At 42.2% G+C, this 24111-nt stretch overlaps 1 protein-coding gene across 5 annotated transcripts in view; it reads right to left on the bottom strand.

The window, feature by feature from the left end:
* Positions 1-23676, bottom strand: part of LOC119727319 (ALX homeobox protein 1-like) — a 56390-nt gene extending 32714 nt beyond the window's left edge. For 3 of the 5 annotated variants that reach the window (XM_038199177.1, XM_038199184.1, XM_038199202.1), the window contains exons 1-2: positions 22762-23676; positions 972-1354 (exon numbers count right to left, since the gene is read on the bottom strand). In XM_038199177.1, coding sequence (XP_038055105.1) covers positions 972-1354; positions 22762-22990 — 612 coding nt within the window. In that variant the 5' untranslated portion in view covers positions 22991-23676. Of the gene's footprint in view, positions 1-971; positions 1355-6911; positions 7129-22761 lie in introns of those variants that run through there. The other 2 variants (XM_038199196.1, XM_038199190.1) reach the window with 2 other exon arrangements.
* Positions 23677-24111: the final 435 nt, after the last annotated feature.

The raw sequence follows: 24111 nt of genomic DNA, 5'->3' as shown, positions 1-24111 counted from the left end.
CGAGAAGCTGACAGGTGACTTTGTTGTTTTCTCGACGCCAGGTGTCAGGGGGCTGGTTTTCTAGCCGGTAGACCGAGTAGGGATCAAAGCAGCCCGGACGGTGGGGGATGCGTGTCTGGTGTCGACGCTGAGATAACACGGTGAGGAAACCCGTGTTGTTTGTCGTATAGGGAGGGAACGTTGACGGGACGGTGATGGCAATGTTCGCTGTTATTTGTCGGTGCGGTAGGTATTTCCGACATATTGTGTGGGAGTGGTACGGTGTCCGACAGAGACATGATTTTATAGTCACCTGTCTTTGTTGTCAAATAAAGATGACAATGTCAGAGATGAATACGGTCCTCACTCAAAAATGCGCATTTTGCTTTTACAACTTTTCAAATGGATCGCTCATTTAGATTTAGATAGATTAGAATATGTTGCGGTGAAGGTACATGTAAATTGCACTTTACTGTGAGACAGTTTGCGCCATCAAATAGGGACCTCGTGTGGCCTACAAAGCTGTCCCACAATGCAGCTGCTGCGTAACATGCATCGTTACTGTGTGTTTCCGTTCTGGTGACTACAAGTGAATTCTCCGCTAATGTTTCCTATATCGTCGACAACCACAACTAAAAACATTGGTTAATATGGTTACTGGTTGAGGTACGAGTTTGATTGACTGGTACCCAAGGGCACTGGTGACGTCTGTTTCCGTTGAACTCTTATTTGAGGGATTATGTTAACCCGAGTCATCATATCCGTGTTCGCACGACCCGTACGCAAGAAATGCACGTATACATTGCTTGAGAAATGTGAATTATAGACAACAATGCATTGCGACGCATGCGTTTCCTTCACATGTATTTGTGTGTGTGAAAACAATGGAAGCGGGGAAAGATTTGAAAGTGTACAATCCTGCCTCTTGGTGGCAGCAGACAAATTCGTCGAAATTTGGCGCGAAATATTATGGGAAAAAAAGGTCAGCTTACCTGCACGCGCGCCTCGGTGAGGTCACAGCGTAAGGCCAGCTGCTCCCGGCAGTAGACGTCTGGGTAGTGCGTCTTCTGGAAGACCCGCTCCATCTCTTCCAGCTGGAAGCTGGTGAAGGTGGTCCGGTTCCGTCGCTTCTTCCTCTTGGAGGCGTCGTCCCCCTTGGAGCCCTCGCCGTCTTTGCCGTCGCCGTCCCCCTTGCCGCCGTTGTTGTTGTTCTCCTCGGAGGCCTTGTCCCGGGGGCTGCCGGCCGTGTTGTCGTGGTGCGGGTCAGTCTTGCCCCCGCCACCGCCGGTCAGCCCGACCCCGGAGGGGTTGGGGTTGTCCGAGTCCTTGACGGGATCGCCCATGGGTGACGTCAGTGGGGTCATGTCTTTGTTGTCTGAAAGACAGAGAGATCAAAAATGTCATATGTTAAATGTTGCCTTTTTTGGACATAATTTTGCAGTACAGACACTGTATCTTTGTGTTGACAGAAGGGCTGTAAGACAAGTTGGACACTCAACATTAAATGTAGACATTCATCTCAATGTTCTGTACATAAAGATCCACGCGTAGGTGCCACCGTTTATCATTTGTTTCCTTATCATACCATATAGTAATGCTTGTTAGCAAACACAGACAAAGCTGAGTTTTATTAGTTTTCAAGACGCATGTCAGTTATTTAACAATAGGTCAAAGGAACGAGGCCCCAAATTAAAAAAATCAAAAATAAATATGGTTGGTTGGATAGCTGTAATAATCAGGCCTACAACTGGGAAGTCGCAAAAAAAGGGGAAATTCAAATCTTTCCAAGACTTTGCACAGTGAGGCTATTTTTAATGGTACACATGGGAAGTACGAAAAGAGGAAATCAGCTGATCTGAGGAAAAGTTACATGCCTGAATAACACTTCATGACGTCTGCCAGTTATAATTATGTATCTATTTCATTTCATTTTTTGTTATAAAGAGGCCTGATAACTTTTTGTTTTCGATAGAAGTGTCATCCAACAGTCGTCGAGACTCGAAATGTAACCGTTTAACTATCCTTGAAATTGTATTTAAACATGACACTTAAAACGTGTGCGTAATACAAGTACAAACAAGCCATTTTAAAATTGCAACCTTAGCTTAAGCATAATTGTATGTGATCCCTTCCCTCCCCCCCCCCCCAAGTCAATACCTATTCTCCTGACTTTGTAGTACATGTGTACACACGTATGCATGTCAGTGTCACAGACGATGAACCGCTTGCATGTCAGTTATAACCGGATACGTCAGGATACACGATCCGGTTATGTGGCGTTTAGAACACAAGCCGTCTGCTCGTTTAGGCCTCATGAAGTTACATCCTTTAGTTGTTTTAATTCATAAAACATTTCAGAGCCAGCCTAGCGTGGCATGCGGAGACGTGTAGGAAATCCTTGCAATTAATGGGGCTTAGCCAGCCAGCCCAAAGGAACGTGCTGCAGCAGCCGATTGAGGAAGTTTAAGTGGGAGGAAACGTATGGAGGTTGACAGAGGATGGTACTAAGATTTGTGAGTGTTTCTTTGAATTATGTGGCGGGAGAAATTAAGGGTTCTTCAAAAGCGCCTTAGGCAAAGTAGCTCGCAAGCCTGAAGAATACTAAAGATATAGATGACAATTAAGACATTGCAGTTTTAGAGTTGGGAGGAAAAATGTTGAAAAAAAAACCTAGGCCGTAGAGGCCACTGCTCGAACCTGATCTTCTGAGGTACGGAGTGATGTTTTGGTTGCCGAGTTTTTGAAAGTTTTAGCATAGTTATGATGACAATGATAATGGTGTTGATGGTGATGACGATTGTTATGATGGGTTTTGAGGGTCATAATGATGTTGATGGTGATGACGATTGTTAGGATGGGTTGTGAGGGTCATAATGGTGTTGATGGTGATGACGACTGTTACGAGGGGTTTTGAGGCTAATAATGATGATGTTGATGGTGATGACGATTGTTAATATGGTTTTGAGGGTCATTATGATGTTCATGGTGATGACGATTGTTACGAGGGGTTTTGAGGGTCATAATGATGTTGCTGGTGATGACAATTGATAGGATGGGTTTTGAGGGTCATCATGATGTTGATGGTGATGACGATTGATATGATGGGTTTTAAGGGTCAGTATGATGTTGATGGTGATGACGATTGTTAGGATGGGTGTTGAGGGTCATTATGGTGTTAATGGTGAAGACGATTGTTATGATGGGTTTTGTGGGTCATTATGATGTTGATGGTGATGACAATTGATAGGATGGGTTTTGAGGGTCATAATGATATTGATGGTGATAACGATTGATAGGATGGGTTTTGAGGGTCATCATGATGTTGATGGTGATGACGATTGTTACGATGGTTTGAGGGTAATGATACTTATAATGGTGATGACAAGTATCTTGGTTGTCATAGTGTTGGAAATAACAGAGTTCAAAGGTTACGATGCTTATTAGTATTACATTGATGGAAAATGTGGCGTGTCTGTAGTATTGTGAAAGTGGTATGGTGGTGAGAGGCGTATACCTTAAGAGTGAAATGAGGCTTCCTGAAAATATAAACTCTGAATTGGAAATGTTTTTCAAAACACTGGGGGAGGGGGGGGGGTTCGTTGGTGGGAGGGGCTGAGGGAGGGGGAAGTGAGGGACGGGAGATGGGTGGAGAGGTAAAACCGACCCCCTAGTGTGGTAATGATGCTACTAGTAGATTGCGTAACGACGATGATAGTGCTATTGCAATTTGCATATGGTTTTGACAGTCACAGTCACGTGATCATTCTCATGTGATATTAATAATAACAGTGATGTCGGCATTCATAACCATACACAGAGTCATGAAAAATGACCTTTTTTTTGTTGAAATTGGAAATGTGATTATACCGATACTTTCTCGTCTTGTATGCTAGACGACCAATTTAAAAAAAGCAATTTGATCAAAATAGCTTTTCTATGAATAACTCGCACGTGTACTTAATAACCCAAGGGGCATGCTGGAGCGCTGAATTCGCCTACTCACTTCCTAATGCTAAACCGACATCCCATAATAAAATGTAAACATGTTATCCCCGCAACGAAAATACACGCAAACAAGAAAGTAACATTTCGTAGCCTGGAGGACAGCTTGTAAAAGAAAAAGTGGCACGCGGTATCGTGTGGAGAACACAGAGACCGCGACCAGTCCACAAACACCGGAGCTCACGTATAATCGGGGGCCGTGATGGCGACGCTCCCTCCCTGGGGCAGGCTGTACTTTCTGCCCGGTCGCATCTCGGACGAGACACGGACGCTGAGATGCCCCCTGGCAAAAGAAAATGGTCTCTTGGCAGATACCCTCTTCTTTTTTCCCCCTTCCTTGACCCCATGATTGCAAGTGGTGACCAGGGGTGCAAGGTCTATCCCTAGGGGTGTATAAGGTCGACCCCATGGGGGTCGGAGACATCGTGGGACCGCAGCCAGATGAAAGAACTGCTAGTTGTTTTCGAGTCAAAGTGCAATGGATTCTTAAGTGTTATATTCTCCAAGCCCCGAGACTATTACATGTAACATCTAAATCCACTTCGACAAAGTAGACATTGTAGAACCATGGAGGAAGAAGAACACAATTCCTCCATGGTAGAACCAGGAGTGGTTAGCCACGGTCGCCCTGGGAAAACTGCATTCGTGACTACCAAAGCAAAGAAATGCATTGAGTACTTGCGACAGATTACACAATTTGCAAGGAGTTCTTTCATTCATCGATGGCAAATCCAAACTGTGAATGAAACTTAACTATAATAACGAAACCCTCTTTATAATAAAGATGTGGAATGCGATTTGAAGTTCACCACAGACGCTGCGGCTCACTTAATCAAAAATATAAGATCAAAATTTGCATCGCCATTCGGGGTGATGTAAATTCAATATTGGGTTTTTGCCCTTTAACGAAATATTATTTTTGTTATAAACACTGTATACTCAGCGTTGACTGAGTTATTGTGAGAAACAATTCAAAACTACTCGGGCGTATTACATGTATAATATAGAAAATCACTCATTATCACATTAAATGGATTTCATGTGTGCATGTTGCTTAAAAGAGCCTATCGGTCGTGTAACCCTTTCACAAATATCAAATTTGTTCAGCATTTTTTTTTCAAGGTACCATGTTCTAAGGATTTGATCTGCTTAAATGCCCTCTCCCTTAACACAGTTTGAAACCACCCCTATTTAGCAGCGATTAGTAACAAGCATTCTCATTCATATCTTAAGTCCTTAATGCTACACAGCTTCTGTCTACACTCAAGTGAGTAGGAACAGGATGCAGATAGTATCTCACTACCGATGCCTATCACTGACTGTGATCTTTTGACGTCTAGACATTTCTTCAGGTAATCTACATTATGTAGCTCATGTACATTTTTGCTTGTTCTTTTTTCGAGCGTAGCCTATGCAGCTTTTGTCTTTGTGTCGTGGCCCGTGAATTACGCTGAGAGGCGAGCCACGGCTTTAAGTCAACACGGTGACATCATCAGATGTCCCATCAGGCAAGACAAACGACCTGCTCGGAGCCGTTCGAGACCCCGGCCCGCCCCTCTGCAAACATTCATAAACTTAATCCGACGTTGTGGGATGAATTCTCTATGCATCATAGTGGAGGTGCATTAAAACCGAGCGTTGAATGACAGAGATGGTATAAAAGAATCTTTTAAACATCATTAATGAATAAAGGCCAATTTCAACAACTGTGGTATCCATAATGTTGAATGACAAAGATGTTATAAGAGAATCTTTTTAGATAAACAAAGGTCAATAGCAGAAGTATAAATTCGGACATATTAATGGTCAAAACAACTGGAGGATATACAGAATGTAACAGCTTAAAGTAAAAAAAGTTTCATTGATAAAATGACGATGACGAATAGCAATTATGATGTCACAAACATAATGATACATCAAAAATGTATCATCCACAACGTTGATAACGACTTACAACCATGACGAATACAACGTCAAAGGCAACAGCAATAAAAGTGACCACGACAGATGCGAATGACGATGTCAAAAACCGCTGAATACAACCAAAAAAGATAACAACAACATGACGACGACATTTTGTGCCATGGAAGGACAATACTTGCGCTGTCGTTATTTGCAATAACGAATAAGAGACGATGTTCCAGGTCAGTCATCAAATAATTCAATGTAATGTTTGATTCAATGTAATGTTTGATTAAATAATTCAGTGTTTAAAACTGGCAAAAACTGCGACCTCAGCACACGACATGTCAACGCATGACCAATGATGTCTGCTACTATATTACGTTCCCATATCTGCTCTGCAGATAAAGTGGAAATAAATTGACGTCAAGATAACATCTTGAACCTTGTTTCCCCTCAAAGCAATAACCATTCAAACAATGTATCTTATATACACATACCAGCGCACACAAACAATTAGCGGTTCAGAAATATACTAATTTGGGGCCTGGAAATACAATAAAGCAATATAATTATGGCTAATGAGGTCCGGCTATAAATTTCAGTAGAACCTCTTCGCCAGCAAGTCTTGCAAACTCTGTACACACAGCTAAAATATCAGTTTTTAACCAGGCCCGGCAAAGTCGATTCTGATGAGCAGACTAGCGATTAGAAATTCGATCACTTAATTGCATTAACACTACAGCTTGACTTCACTTTTGCGACTCACTGTCTCTGAAAATGGTGCAGGGGATCAGAAAGATACAACGGGATATCAAGTATCGCTGTGGATCTGTTTTGCACATACACGATTTCTGCTAGTATTGGGCACTGAACAAACAACTTTTTAACATGGCAGTATTATATTAGCAAGGGCCTCTAAAAGTAATGCCCAACAAAATACCAACTCTGTTATGCTAAATATTAATTGAACAAAGAACTTGTTGCCAATGGGTAAATGAGTTAAGAGCGACACTACGTTACCGCACCTTGGTTCCGGAAAACTGCCGCGGCACCGATCAAAGCGTGTTTCTCCAGGTAGTACCGGCCGACCAGATTGAGCATATTACGGCACTGATGTGACGGGAGCGCACGCTGGATTTGGGAGACGGTGTATATTGGGAGCTAGCACTGGAGGTGGTGCGGTTGTGGTACGGTGTTGCTGGCTCGGGTGACAAGACTCGAAGTGACAATGATCGGGCCCACTGCGTGCCTTATATCGCCAGGCCTCACGAGTTGCCGTACACAGAGGAAGCACACACGCATCCGGTCTGAACCGAGTATGGGTGCCGATGGAGGGCCGAAGGGGGTACACGAAGGACATAGACACCCAATGCAACCACCGAGCCGGCCCTATTAAAAACCCGCGTATTGTTTCCCAATCACCGCCTTCCGGTCTTCCCGAGCCCCGCCCCTCCTCCACCTTCGGAGCCACGCCTGGATAGTTTCATGTCCCTGACAGGGGGATTTGCTGACGTCATTGGGCCTTTGTTCGCCAAATTGGAAGGGTCCGGTAATGCGGGAGGAAATCCAGATTGCTTATCAGAAAAACCAGGGTATTTTGATGTATTTGTGACGACAAAAACAACTTATTTTTGCCAACATTTTTTTTGGGTAGTAAACAAGGATTGTCGCCAGGTGGTAAAATTGAACTCGGTGCCTAGTTACAAAACTGGCGCCAAAACAAAGAAATTATATGGCGGTGGCTCAGAACCAACGCTCACTTTACATGGAGCGTACTTTTCATATCTATTCCATTCTTCTGGGGATGATTTTGTAATACTAACAAAGGAACATACGGCAAAGACGAACAGAGGAGACTAGAAAGTTATTACAACATTACCACATTGAAATTTACACCAATCAGAGGTAAACATTCAATAACATGCACGCCATGCATGATTGATATTGACATTCATAATTCATGATAAATACAATCTCCGGCTTAAATAGGATAACAAAAAAGAGCAACAACAAACAGTGTTAAGAAGGAAACATTTCACACTACCCAGAATTACAAAATATTTGTTAGTTCTTGTTGTTTTAATTGGAGCAATTTGACAGTTGATTGCCATTTAATTTTCGTAATTTTCCATCACGAACCATGGTGGTCCCATCATCTCTTTGACGTATGCGAAAGAGGAAAATTCATGAAGAAACTGTTATTGTTTCCACACACTTCGCAGTCCTATAGGTCGGCCTCTAGTCGGAGCTCTTTCTTCGCTTTTTTGGCCCGTCTGGTGAACCGGGTCCGAATCTAACCACGGTGCACCATCTCAGATTGGTTGTTACCGTGTCTATACTTCGTTGATATTTAGGGGGTGTGCAAATCGAATTGACATTGGCGGATTCAGGACTGTTAGGGTTAAGTATCAAATCTATCGATTTCCCCCAACTAAAGTTTGAATTTTCACTGTTTTCATTCCAAAGAGATCTTGACTTTAGCCTAGTGTAGTGATTCCCTCTCCCTTTTTGTCTAGATCATCTGATCTAAAGCCTTTATTCTACAAACTAATTAAACACATAACTTTGCACTAGATTAGACTGTTGAGTTTTTTTTAAGTGTTTGATCTTAATTCGTTGTATTGAAATAGTGCAAGAAACTATAAGGTTACTTCACCATTTCCGACACAGAGTCTCTGAGCAGGAGGTCACCGTTTTAAGGACTGTTACCAAACTGTCCCGTAAAAAGAGGAAGTTAATTAACTTCGACTCTATTTTTAGCCGTGTATTTTTTTTTTACAATTTGGTGGTTGGTGACACGAGCGTGCCACGCGACTGGCCGACTCAAGACACAGACATGCAACGCTCGTGGTTTAGGGGAGCGGGCTTTGGCACGCCGGGGTAGGGGGCGATTCGCGCCGCTTAACGGCCAGGAAGAGCCTGTCATCGCGGCGGCATTGGCGTGGAGGCCTCGGCCATTTTAGAGGGGCTAATCGGGACAACGACATCCTCCTCCGTGTTCGCGAGGAGTTCAAGGGGAAAGTTGAGTGAACTTGGTCGGTGTGACTGAAGTTGGGTTGGGATGACCGCCAAAATAGAGAACGTGACAAGTCGGAGCAAATAATAAGTAAGACACTTTGAGGTCAGGCGTCGGATACAAAAAAGTAGTCCTAGGCCTATACTTAACTTCTCCAAAAGAAATGTTGCCTTTGTTTCCCTCAACACTTTACAAAGAAATGATAAAGACAGTAATTAGAAATCAAGTCAGTTGAATTCAAAGCTCACTAGATTCTGTTCATTCACTCGTATCGCATTACAACAAAACAAATTAACATCTTAATTTACCTATTTATGATGACTTTTTAAGTATGAGGTATTTTGGTTTGAGCCCCATCAACGAAAACCCAAATTCATTGTATTCAGTTGCCGATTGTTGTAAATTGCACAAAACAATTTACACCAGCTCTTACAAACATATAATAAATAGAAGGTACAACTAATAACAAACGAGGTAACAATTAATGAGAATTATTCAAACTTATGGCTTCCATCCACAAAGCGGAGGGGGAGGGGGAAGGGCAGCCACCCACCCTATCCAGGACCCCGCCCACCCTCTCCAGGAAAGCAATGGCGACGCGAGTATGGGTGTTTCGTAGTTTGAGTTACCCCCCGAATTAGTGAACAATTGACCCCCCAAATTGGGTCCGTAATTCAGCGTTCCTGTGGTGTGTCACCCCTGGGAGTTGTCGGTGGACTTCCTTCCATAACACCAACAATGTTGGTGACGTTTCCACCACGTGCGATTCGGGCGCGCTGTTTTTTTTGTGCGCGCGTTTTTCTGTTCCCTCCTCTACTTCTCCGGACGGTAATTAAACAGGATCTGTGTCAACACCGGGCGAAGGTGTGAGATGACGAAACACACTCACCTCTGGGAGAACGTGACACAGCCCTCACAAGTGGTCTAATCATGTAGGTTTCCTCGTCATAAATTGAATTCACTCCAATCAAGACTAAGCGTATGGCACCTTTAAACACATAACACACCAAAGTGCTGAGGAAGATTTTTGTGTGTGTGCACCTGTATAGGTCTATAGCTTAAGATCACTCCACAAAAGTTTCAAAGACGTAGGTCCAATGTCAAACCAGGAACATTCTATAAATTTGGGGTCTAAAAGCGTGACATGTTGCTGTACCTGCTACGCCTGACCTGTGTGTACTTTGACATGGAAATATCATTGAAATTGATTTCAAACTATTTCTTTTGTTTAGCAGGTACTTCACATTACATAATCACTCTCGGAGGTAGAAGGTGAAACAGGTGTAACAAGGACACCAACAAAATGACCCACCAGTGACACAGCCATGCCGATTGGTTCAATCAAGCAGGTTTCCTTGGTTTAAGTTTCTCTCCAACCAAAACTAGTCCCATCTCTCTGAAATAACACACCAAAGTGCAGAAGATGGTATTTTTGTTCACTTCAATAGTCTAATAAATTAGACTTAAGCTTTCGACCACTAGTAAGTTTAATGTCCAACAAGCGACACAGCCCTGTCGATTGGTTCAATGCAGACTAGGCGTTATCTCTCTACTTTTCACACCAAAGTTCACAAGATGGTACTTTTTTGTTTCACCTTTATAGGCCCAGTCACATGACATGCCATATCAGATGGTATTTCGTGCACCTTTGTAGGCGCAAGCTTTAGACAATAGGCCTACGACGTAAAGTCTCACAGAAGTATGTCCAACACTGAACATTTCACGAAACGAGTTAAAGAAATACAATTGGTTGAATAAAACAATATGAAAAAAAAATCCCAATAACAACTTGGTTTTATTTGAATAATTATGATACAGTTGCTATTCGTTTTCGTTTAAACAAAAAATATGTTTCCTTCGTTTTTCTTGATCGTCTCTTTTTATCCTCTTTAAAAGGCGATCAAACAAAACTGGACGTAACATTATACAATCCAGTTGTTGCCAGAGTAACCTCCGCAAGCATACCTATTAACTTGTATGTACTCTAAGATTTGTTTTGAAAAAAAAATACAGTCGATATATCCTTTCTTTTTAAGAGTTGTAGAAGTAGATCACAGCGTTGAACTTGAATAATACATTTTGCCTCATGCTTTCTGGCCTTGGAATTGTACACGTAGGCGAAGAGTGATCTCCAACAAAAAAGTACCTTACCACGAACTACATTATACTGGACAAGCCCGAATTGTCAGTCGTGACGTCATCACATAATTACATACGAACAGGTAGTTGGTGCCATTGATTGATCGATGGGTGTATCAGGGGAGGAAGGAAGCCCAATCAAAAAGTGGCGGCAATTGTTGGAAAGATGGATGAGTGTGGCTGGAGAATTGTACGGCGGGACAATGCACGGGGTGCAGTTGTATGTTCATGTATTGTCGGCCTGGTGCAACAGCATTAAAAACAGGTTTTATTTCCTTTCGTGATCACGTATGTTTCAGCCGCTCATTTAGTTTGCGCGCATGCGCACTCAAAATATGAAATACTGATAATCAGCAAACATGGATGACTGCGGTCGCAGTTTGACCCACTGAAGTATCGGTCAACATCACGCTTGAAGAACTTTGATAAATGTTTCTTTCCACGTGGACAGGAATTTAAGGCAATCAAAGTCACTTTTGCAAACCTTAGCGCAAAAAAACAGAGAGTATTTGTAAAAAAATATGTAAAAAAAAAATACATTGGAATGTACTTCCCTATAACGTCTATATCAGAACTTAACGAATCTTTGTGATGCAATGCTTCATCTCTAGTTTCTCTACCTTTTTTTTTTCTTTCCAATGAAGCCTTAGGGCAAAAGAGGCAAATAGGCCTACATGTGCTAATGTGGTTCCTATACCCTAGTTTATCGGCTAATTTTGGTAGACTGGGAATCTAGTTGCCGTGGAAAACATACTACGAGGCATGGCTTTACCATAGTTTGAAAGCCAGACTAATAATCTTATAATCTTTGACTGATTTCCCAGTGGGAGTACAGTTGGGCTATATTGTTTCGGTCAAAACTTACCATACGCTTTTAAAGAGTGCACTGCCCAATGGCGGATCTACAGGGTGAGGGGGCGGGGGTAAGGGGTCTACCCCGTTGAAATAATATGAAAAACACAGCAAATGCATGCTAAATCCCCATCTTGGTAGCCAAATCCCCCCTTGATCATTACCTGGCTCCGCCCCTACGGCTGCTTCCACTTTGATTCCCTCGTCAACACTTTTCAAACGAAAACACAACGACACTATTTACCCCTCCCTATTTCAATAAAAGAAAACCACTTAATAAACATTGACACATCATGTCTTTTTGTAAGTGCTTGTGGAGCTCATACATGATTGGAATTTCCCTTAATCGCGTCTGACCGCCTTAGATGACGCGGTTACAATGAAGTCTGTTTAGAAAGGGGAAAATTAAAAACAGTCTTGCGAATTAACAATACTTGGGACGTGAGCGCACGCATCGGAAACAGGGGGAATATGATACTTAGTGGAACCACATGGCACTTAGAGCAAGAGGAAATCATGTCATACGTTATGAAATTACTGTAACAATTTCTGTTACGTTTGCATACAGGAGAACATAATGTCAATATGAACGAGTTATACAATTCCCTATTGGCACGTACACGGAGGAAGCTTAGTCAGTAAGTAGTATAGCAAATGAACTTTGAGAGAGAGAAAAAAGGTTCCACAAAGAGAAAACTAGCACGTAAAAGGAGTTGAAAGACAGAAATAGTCACAGTTGAAACGAGATGTCTCGAGTTTAATGTATTCTTGAGTTCCGTTTTACTGACATGTCCGCATTGGAAAAGTGCTTCGTGCAATAATGCGCGAGCTTTTGAACATGATCCAAAGCTGACATCGCTTTGATCTAGTGCTTTGCCCATGGTATATACGTCATTTTGTGAAAATGCAGGGTTCGCTGCATGTAGGGCGATACTTGCTAAAATTACTAGAGTCTGTATGGCAGATCTCCTGCCTTATTGTTACGTCACTTTCTGCAAGCATTATTGTTGTTACTGCTCTGCCTGATTGTGCTTGCGGTCGCCTGGTTGTTCACTGCAATGACTGTTTGACCTACAAAAACTCCAGTGGTTAGCTTGCTAAACCAAACTGAACAGATTGTCTGTCTGTCTGTATGTCAATCCACCCCTCTTTTTTTTGCTCCCCGCTCACCCCTTAAATCATTTTTGTTTACTTCAACTGATTCCAAATTTCACTCGCCGTGTTTTCTTTATCTACCAAGCCTTTGGCAAACATTTGGCTCTATTTTTACCCTGTCGTATGTCTCAATCTGATTTCGCTTGCCTGCCAAAATCAACAACATACCCCCCCGAAAAAAACACACATGGGCGTGTCCTGACATTCAAAACTCATCAACGTCACTCGCTGCATGCACAAGGCGGCCGCTGGGGTATACTATCTCAGGCCCACCGGTCCCGGGCGTACCTGGGGTACATCGGGCGTGGTCCATCATCAGTTAGTTGTCTGAGACCCCCCCCCTCCCGCGCCCCCTTGCGCGGTCGATAAGACGCGCCCCTACACTCGCGATAAACAAACACGTTGCAGAAAATAAACCTGTATCGTGGGTTATCGCAGGGTGCTTGCAGCGTACCCTAGCGAATAAGCCACTATTGGGTTAGGTGATAATACAAAACAGGCCATGACTTGGAGGGAATTTTGTGCAGCGTCATATTTATAGGCAAAACCTCCTTTTCCCCTACTGGGGGTTTGGCGAAGGTCTCAGTCGTGGGCAGGCGATAAGGCCGTGTACTGATATATATATATATATATTTTTTTACCGAGACTGAAACTCGTCAAGCTTGCCAAGAATAATCTCTACGCAACATGGCGGGCTTTCTGTGCCTGCTACGGGTTACCAATGATGCAATGTTACAAATCCCGTGTCAGAATTGACTCGAAATATACAGGTCATGTTTGACGCAATACTCTCCAGAGAAAAAAAAATATGACACTTTACTGGACCAACTTTTGCAAAGTGTGTTGTTTGGTTCAAACAAAAATGATTCAGAGAAGTGTCATTTCGACCCTGAAAGTGTCATATTGACCCTAAAAAGTATCGGGTCAAAGTTGACCCAGCTTCGGGGTGGAATCTGACCTTGGACGTGCAAGAGTTAAGATGTCAAAAAATTAAACATTAAATAAAAAAACCATGATGGCAGTTGTTCGGGTCAAAATGGCACTACCCGGAACCTTGACAAAAGTATCACATTGACCCAGATAAGTGTCATGTGAGCCCTGACTCGACCCTGAAAAATGTGAGGTCAACAAAGACCCGCCTTCCTGGACAGACCTGACCCGTGAGTTTTAAGAGTGCAGCATAAAAACCGAAACATGCTTCTTGTATCCCTCGAAGTCTCCGAAAAAATCCTTTGATGTTCCCCCTGTATATCCTTGAAAGGGCTCATGTAATGATTTTTTTTAATGCAATACTTAAAAGTGCACCTTTGTGTCTTATTTAACCCTTTTTAAAATTTAATGTTGCCATCTTCAAGGGTATTTTGGTGCCTTTTTGTTTTTTATGTTAGTGCAAATTTTCATATTCATGAGAAACATTGTGAGGTCATTTCAAGCAGAAATCTCAATGTTACAGCTTTTTCTGCACCAAAACTTGCAAGAATGTTTGAATACTTTGCTGTGTAGATTTTCTTTTCTTTGGTGATTCGTTGTTGTGTCAGTGCATGGCAGTAAGGAGATGAGCAAACTTTTCTCACAAATGTTTTCAACGAGCAAACATTTGGGTTCACAATTTTAACAGAAAACTCATAATCTGAACAGTGTCTTCCTGAAATGACATCAAACAACAGCGCCCTCAGTTGTCCGGCAAAGCATGGGCAATTTTAAATTCTTAAAGATGTGCACTTTTCAATCAAGTTTACCAAAAAGGGATGTCAAATAGATTCCACACACTTAAGAGGAGTAGAAATTTGCACAAAACATGTTCCTAAGAAAGAAAAAAAAATCATTGCATGGCCCCTTTAAATTTGCCACAACATAGCTTCATCCTACTCGTAATTAGACGCTATTCGTGATAAAGTCAAACAATCAACATCAAGACCTAAAAAGACGGATGCAAGTGCAGCAATCACTTGTCATAACAGTAGCGGTTGCCATATGGTTACCAGCGGCAACAGGGAACCAATCCTCATTTTAAAATATTCGTTTTTGACATGTATGAGTAGATCTCAACAAATTGTGTCAATAAGGTACAGATCATTGTCATCACCGTCTCCACAGCAATAGGAAACCCGATGGTACCTGTTATCATTTCGGTTGTGTCTAGAAAGTTTACCGAAGCGAATTTGAACCAACGTCCTTCAAAACACCAGTATTTGAAATTTGAACTCTATGAAATACAAACTTGTTTGTTGTATTGCGCATGCCTAAGTGAAGATAATGGGGACAGTGACAGGTCAGGTTTGACAGTTGGAGTCCATATAAGGTAAAAGCAAAAGAGACCCGTTTCATGGGGGCCCAAAATTCATATGACACCGGCCACGCATCCGTGGTAAACTGCAGTAGGTCTATACACAAAGAGTTTAATATAGCTAAAAAGATATTAACAAAGCATAAGGTGCTCCAAGGATGACCTCAGTTTGGATATCATTTGGCTTTTTTTTAATTCACAGAGAGTTATTGTAAAAAAAAATTAATTGGTTTTAGAAAACACTCACCAGAAACACTCAGAAAGTACGTCATCTTTTGTTCAATATAAGTGACGAGCTCAACCATTATTTTCCCGTGAATTAATTTGAAACATTTCGGCTAAAAAAATACTCCACGGGCTGCTGCTACTATATCGTATCTCAAATCCAGATGGAATTACGTTGATTACTTTGAGAAAAAAGAATGGAGACCTTTTTCGCAAATATAATAATCAACAACGGGAATTTATTTTAGCTGAATTATAAATAAAGAATATTCATAATTATGATGTATATAATATATAATATATATGTTTTATAAGTATAAACCATTGTGAGATACAGGTTGGGTATAGAGTAATCCCCACGTTCCATTGACTAATAAAAACACGTCACCAACTTGTTAACAGATAACCAGTATCTACCACAGACACTTTACCGAAAGCAAACGAGGAAAGAATGATTGTAGCTCCTCTGGGAACAAGGCAGCGAGGGGTACGAACGGTCTGCTTTTCATTTCCTACCGGTCCTCAGGGACCACACGGTGAACGTGCGCACATGTGGGAGGGGTGGGAAAACAATTTTTTAGTAGTCCGACTTTCGCAACACCGTGATGGAAGCCATGTACGCTTCCCAACAGATCGATTGGCATATTGACAAACTATCAAATAAAAGCATGCTTTTCATGATATGACTTTTTGAAACTCATGAAATGTGGAATATCTGAACTGAATTGAAATGGTGCCAAGTTTAGGCAGTGAAATGTAGATAAAAAATCCCCATTTCAAAATTCCAAGGTTTGATTGTTAATTCGCCGAATTCCAGGCCGCGTGCCCGCCTGTACTGCCGGCCGTCGTTATGAGCAAATTAACGGCCTAGTTGAACCAGACGCGCCCGCTGCTATCGCGTAGCGGCTTGTGTGATTGAAAACCATGGGCTACCATGCAATCTTAGATACAGGTAGGAGATTTGGTATAAGTTACCTGATATCTGATACGCACTGTCACGTTTATTTACAAGCACATGGAAAAACATCACTCAGTTCAAATACAGAAGACATGTTTATGCTTTCGAAAATATTAAAGTCTGAAAGTCTGACGTAGTTCTCTTTTCGTTATTTCTGGTTTGGGAAACATAAAGGCATCGTATTTTTGGTCCTAACTTTGGTGTATATGTTTCTTGAATTTGCGCGGTTTATAACTATACAATTGGGCATTGGATGCCTTGCTTTTTCTTCTTATTTCGCCAGTTTGTCGTTCGTTGCTCGTTGTTATTCAAGTTCTTCAGCTAGCTATATAGCATTGATACATTTCTTCCTTTACTCTGCAATCTAACTTTAAAGAAAAAAAAAATCACCTTTTCTAACAACATCTCCTGAAAACAGGCAACGATAAAGTCTGTGAGTTATACTCTTAAAGATCCCGGGTCAAAATCGACCCGGAATCTTTGACACTCTTCTGGGTAAAAATGTCAATTTTGCATGTAAGAATGACATTTGTCCTGGTCAATATTATTTTTTGGTTCCAAAATGACGCTTTCCCGGTCGATCAAATGACCCCAAAAAAAATGCCCATGAGAAGTGTCATCATTTTGCTCCGGAAAGGAGTCAGTTCAACCTGACCCGGATTCCGGTCTAGTTTGTCCCGGCACATATATAATATAGTTTACACCAAGTAAAGTAATCAAGTCTGTCACGAGCCAATGTGGCCCATTGAGGTTACTTTCCAGCTAATGCCGGTACCCATTCATACTCCTGGGTGGAGAGAGGCAAGTGGCTTGCCCAAGGACACAACATTATGACCAGCAGCTGGCTTCGAACCCCTGACCCTCTGATCATGAGTTACGAACCCTAACCACTAGGCCACATCAGTTTACACTAACAGAGAGAAATTCAACCAGTTAGTATGCATTGAAAATCGAACGTGTAAAGAAAGTGCACGCCAAAAGGTCATCGGCTGAGCCCACTAATACTAATAGGCAAATACAAGATACAAAAGGTCACAAATCAATTAGAGAATAACCCCAACCTGCCCGCGATTGTACGCTCTAATTAGATTGTTACTAAGCGACTTATCGTTGAATAATTCCCCTCCCTTTTTTGGATCTAAGTATATCAACTCTGACATAAAATTTAGTTAAGCTCAAGTTTAAAAGCTGGTTCCGGCGTCCTGACCCCATGCGCTATTTTTTTTTATCGGACTCTCACCGACTATCAGCGGAAGGAGAAAGACCCCCTCCCCCTATAATTAGATGATCATATCCATTGGAAGTATAATTACATCGGGCAAGGTAGAGTTCACTCGGTTTGATGGGGGGATTTTGTTAGATCGCGAGCACCGGTGGATTTTCCACCGTGATGCGGGGATTATTCCCGGATCATTTGAGTCCCGATCCAATTCAGCGGATGAAACTTTTTCTAATAATCCCTCTGTGGGAATTAATTTAGATATATATATATATAGTTTTGTATTGGTTGTGATTGGCGCGCTATCGTAACATCGACAACTGTTGTAACAATTGCCCTAGAGGAAAAACCAGAATAAGTGTCCAATCTGGGACTGTGCCGTGTCACATTGATGGGCATTTTGAACAATTCTGGCTACATCTGTGGTGATTATCTCAGAGAACGGCATTACCCAAACTTCTTATAGTAATATAGGCTAGCTTTAAGCATAACTCTTGTTCATTCGAAAGCTTTAAAACATATAATGCGTTCAAAATTTAGCTCAGAGTTCTCGTGTCTGCATTCTGAAAAAAAAATACACTACTGTTTGCACGCAACTTAAAAGTGTACATTTTTGTTGGTTATAGTTTGTTGGTCGAGAAACAAGGTTTAAATATACGTGGACGTTTGATATGGATCATTATCATTTTCAAAGAAATTATCAGTTTAAGTACAGCATCTGGGGAATAATAGGCTATTTACATGATGTGTTATATGGATGGGGTCATTACAATAAAAGTCAGATCGCAAACAAGACGACAAATCTCGGCTAGACGCTTCACAATTGATACTGCAGGCTTCTAGTTTAAACCATGCACCCAGATCCATAGCACACATAATAAAGGTACACTCTAAAAAAACTCCTGGGTCAGATTGACCTGGAATCTGAATCCAAATATGCCCAGCCCCTTTCCGGGTCAAAAATGACACTTTTTCTGGGACAATGATGACCTAGAAACACTTCATTTTTGACCGCAAAAGGGTTCATTTTTTGACCAGGGAAGGGACTGGGCAAATTTGGAGTCAGATTCCGGGTCAATCTGACCTAGGAGTTTTTAGAGTGTACACCAGTTTTTTTGCATCAGGTACACTAGCTGTAATTGAGATATATAGGTAAAGCTGGCAAAATGAAGTATCAGCTAATACGTCTGTACTTCAGGAAATAAATGTTCACGCCCCAGCTACAGCAATGGTCCCAATTATAGTTCGGACAGTCCCAACTTGGGACGATCCCCGCTACATTGCTGGGACGATCCCAACTGAATAGTTGGGACGGTCCCAACTACAGCAGGGACGATGCTATAGTTTGGGCGTAACATAATCACCGTAATAGTGCTTACTTCGCTGAACGATGACCTCGATGAGGCAAAAGAAAAACCAAAAGAGTGAGAGTTCCTTTAGACAAACCGCACAAAAAGAGGATGATTCAGCGTGTTACGGCGAGGTAGGAGTTAACCAGGTAATCGGCGCATTACGGCTCAATTGTGAACTCTCTTTGTCGGTAATACCTTAATGCTCATCGCCCGTATCACCCCCACCCAAGACAAAAATGATGGAGACTTGGCAGATCCCCCCTCCATAACCCCCCCCCCCCCCCATCCTCCCCCCCCCCCCCCCCCCAACCGCCAGCTGAACACACCACCCCACGTCACAGACTAAACCAACCCCTTCAAGTCACTCAGTATTTCAATAATAGTCCCGGGCTTCGGCGCGGGGCAACACCCTTCCTCCCATGCAAATTGACGGCCGCGATAAGACAGCGCATTGCCCGTGCAAGATTTCGGTGGGCCGCGCGCATGCACTAGTCCGCGCGGTCACCTTTTGGCTGGGGTTTAGAAAACTTTATTCGCGGTCTTCCTGTTGCAGTAATGACTTGATTGGATAAGGGAGAAGGGGGAATATATATCTCTTGATCCACTTCTGGGCTGAGGAGCCTTGGAGATACGCTACGGTATAGGGGCCGTCGAAAGGGGCTATTTAGGTTATGGGTCTTTGTTCTCAGCAAGGTACTATGTTGTTTATCCACGAATTCACTTTTTAAAGTATGTTTCATCATGTGAAACTGTAGTGAACATGCTGACAGAATAAAAAAAGATACAGCCAATTCAGCTTCATGGGTTTCTCCTAAAAGAAGTAGTTTAGTCTCAAAGCAAGCATCGAAAATACCATACCTAAACCAAACCAAACCGAAGGTTTTATATCATACCTACAAATCCAGAGGTAATGACTTCAAATGGAGTCCTGAATATCTTCCATAGAATGTTGGAAACTCTCATGTGATCCATTGGAATATGTTTGGAACGATGAAAAATCGATGACAACTGAATGCAATTGATCGCATCCAGTTTGTCGGTACCATTATACATTCCTTATCACCTAAACTTGTATGGTTGACAAGGTCATGATCTGAAATTTAGATATACACCTTTGATTATATCCATTAATTTGGACCTACACCACAAACTACCAAGTACCCCAACCTTATTCACGGCTTCCTCACAGTTTCAGAAATACAACATTTTAAATGCTCCGAGTTTCGTGTGCCCATCACAGTACCAGAAACACCCAAACAAATACTAACATAATTACAGTAAGATTCCATCGGATTCCTTTCATTTAACTGGGAAGTTAAATCACTTGTCTCTTCATTACTCAGAAATATTTTTCTCAAGCATAACACGACAGCGCATTTTTGACTGCCACTCGACCAAAAGAGGGCGCTCACGAATGTCAACAGACAGTCACTGCTCTCATCAGGTAAACAAAACAAAGTACTGTATAATGTCCCCTTTTAGCAGCAACACAAAAGGTCAATCCAACTGAATTCAGTCTCTACAAATTTGCACCGGCTACAACAAAAATTGTAGTCTTTAATTTGATCACTCAAAACTTGAACCATCCAGACAGAATTCTTGATAAACACCAACGATTTCAAACAGAATACAGAAATGCCTTTGATAATACCAACCCACAGTTTGGACAAGTCCCGTAATCAAAAGCAGAGACACACACACAAAAAAACTTGTTCATATGTTATATGCCAATACCTCTTGGACAGAGGAAATTGCGTTGGAATGGTGTAAGCGACAAGCTATACTCTCTTCCTATACACACCGATCGTGGAAAGATAACATCTTGTATTCGTTTCAAATGCCTCCGGATTACTTCCGTGTTCGCGTGCATAGCATTGTGCCGAGCTTCCTTTATACTATCGGGTCAAAAAGTCCACAAGTTTTGCCGTTCACTGGAAACGAAGTTATACAGTTTAGTATAAGATTGGCTGTCTATGTTATTATCTGTTTTAATGTGGAGTTTGACACAGGTTAATCATAATAATCAAGTCACTTCATTTTAAATATTAGAGCTCAGGTATAAGAATTGCTAAGCAGAATCGGTCGCAGGTACGAAAGTAGTCATCAAACTTAACCAAAAATTTCAAGTAAAAAGAATGAAGAAAAAAATGCCACGATGTATCAATACCTTTGTGCTTCCTTTCCCAGAAAGAAGTACAAACAAAATAAGAGCACCGATTAATTAATTAATCAGGTGAAATACGAATGTTATGATTACTGATAACCTACGTAATATGAAGGATTAATGCATGGTTAACTATATTTTGATGATATAACTGAGACATTATTATATTGGTTACTGGCTCTTAAGTTATTTTTTCACCCCATAAAAATAGTGGAAAGTACTTCAGGGAATTAGTTATCTTAAATTCGAGACTATCGAAAAATGAGAAAAGGCTTTTTTATGGAACTGTACCTTAGAAATGTCTTCTTGTGAAGATAAAACAATAAATTCATATCATCGGGATTTGTAGTTGTATTAAAACAAATTAATACAAAACACAAACAAAAGACTTGTATACAAAAATACCAGGAAAAAGGTTTGAATTGGGACATAACACGGGCAGTCATTTAAAGAACAACGAGAAGCAGACTGCTATTGAGACTGGCTGTAACGTTTTGGAGGAAATCAAAGAATTAATCAGAACACAAGGCTAAAGAAGTATCTCAGTATTTGCGGACACATTACCGATTAAAACATTGATGACAGTCGTCGCAGTGAGTAAAATGTTCGCAACGGCAGTCCCGGGCTGGTGATTCAAACCTTCCCGCTCCGTCCGGAGATAATCGGATCGCTCGCATTCGGCTCAATCAACCGCTATACCACGCTTATATAACCGCCGAATTAGCACAAATTAAGTTACGCTGGGAGCAAGTCGCATATAATTTGCTACGGCAGTGATCATTAGGGTGCACAGGCGCCCGTATACTAAATACGCGCGTATATACACGGAGCGAAGCAAACAGCAAAGACGAAGAAGAGGGGGGAATATAAACATCCCAGGCCGGCTAAAGTGAATAATGAGAGAGACAAATTGGAGTGAATTTATGTCGTGGTTGGAAACTCTGAGGTCCTGATTAAGTCAACGGTATCAGCGGCTCCGTTAATGAGGAGGCATTATCTTCAATTGACACACGTGCTCCGGCTGGATTGCGCTGCCTGTCTTTTTTTAATTTCATTTGCGATTGAATCGTTAACATTGACACGTGAAGGGGAAATCAAAACTAACACTGTTTTCTTTTTAACAACATAATTTTATAGGCAATTTATCGGTTAATAACGACACACGACCACTTTTTTTCTTGAAACATAGAGGGGCAGACAGAAATAAAGATGTGATTTAACATCCGTATTAAATCTTTTCTAAATTCTCTGATGATAGTGATTTGAATCGTACTACAACATCAATAGATTTTTACGAATATCTGCTGTTTTACCTACTTTACAACTGAATATTTAAAGTTAAATACTCACTGCTCTTTTTATACATTTAATTGCTAAAGTTTTGTAATTTTCCCGTCTCGACTGAATATTTGTTTTTATGATACTTCTGCCTGCAAGATCAACTGTCAACCGTGTTGCACTTTTGTGTAAAGTATAAATGAAATGAAAACACGGGAGATTTTTCTAACCTGGTGAGGGCGACTCCCCGCTACCGTTTCTGCCTCTGGCCGTGCCATTACCGAGAATCCCGTCGATGGAGTGCGGCATACCGTAGCCAGGCCGGCAGGGCCCGCCGGCCAGCGCGCCGCCCAGCCCCGTCGTCTGCTGCGGGTGATGCATGCTGGTCTCATCGGACAAGCCGGCGAAGGAGGATTTGTGCAGTGTCGCCATATCCTCGGCGGTGTTAAAAATCATCATGTGTGCGGCGGGGTTCGGTGGAATGCACTCACTCCCAAGAATTCTCTGAGTTATCTTTTTTTATTTTTTTGTGATTGAAGAAATCAGGAAATGCGAGTATAACTGATTTCGGTGATGCACCAATCTTGGAAACAGTCTCTCAAAAAATCCTGCGTTGAGCAAACTCGGAGGAAAAAAAAATCTCAAGCGGGGTAGTGCATACGAGATGTGTGGGATGCGCTATGCAGCAGGCATCCCTCAAGACGGCACAGGTGTATCACAAACGCCTGGAATTAAAGCTGGACACACGCTGGGCTGGCTGGGTCCCGTAACCTGCTCGTATTAAACCTGACTTGTGCGAGGTATGCGAGGCACAGTGCGAGACGTGGTACGATGAGTCGCTAGCACAGGGAGACAGACCTAGTTCACTCGAAGCTAGGGCAACCGGTGCAACCTGGCCAGGAGAGGGCTGTCGGGTCTTGTTTAGTCCGCGGCTGACGCAAAACACTGAAGCTGATCTCCAAACCTGTCGGGGACTATAGGTCGTTATCGGGGCTCTGGATCGGTTTTCCAAAACTCGCTCAAAGCTTCCAACAAGCCGACCCAACACAGTGTGTATAAGGGGGCTGCATACGACCAGCCGTGAATTCCCACATGAGTTGGGTTCGTATATAGCCTAAGCACAACACGTATATCCCCAAACAGGAATCCTGTCATTACCTTACACCGTATACACTAGTACAGTACGCGCCGCGGGTTGGAGTGCCTCACGGCGCATGCTCGCAATGGAAACAAGAAAAAGTTCCAGGATCGGCATAAGGCGAAGTGACCAATCAGCGAGCGCGACAGTAACGGCGTGTGTGCCCGTCTCGTGTGTGGGTTGCTATGCTTTCATGTAGCCGCCATTACGGACCCGCTGCATTCCCTGGAGGAATGCCCCACCGCGATTCCTATGAACTTTAAATTAGATTTGTTGTTATGCATCGGCCCGAGGCGCCTATCCGATACAGTACTGAACCGGTGTACATCACACAAAATATACACACATCGTGAAAACTTTTTTCTTTTTTTCCCTTCAAGATAAAAAGAAAAAAGTGTTTCCGAAATCCCCAAGCGAATGATGATAGATCTGGTAAGCTGGA

This window comes from Patiria miniata, unplaced genomic scaffold (genome assembly GCF_015706575.1).
Source record: "Patiria miniata isolate m_02_andy unplaced genomic scaffold, ASM1570657v1 HiC_scaffold_1, whole genome shotgun sequence".
NCBI classification, from domain to species: Eukaryota; Metazoa; Echinodermata; class Asteroidea; order Valvatida; family Asterinidae; genus Patiria; species Patiria miniata.
The sequence above is the reverse complement of the archived record's forward strand: the minus strand, read 5'-3'. Positions and strand labels throughout refer to the sequence as shown.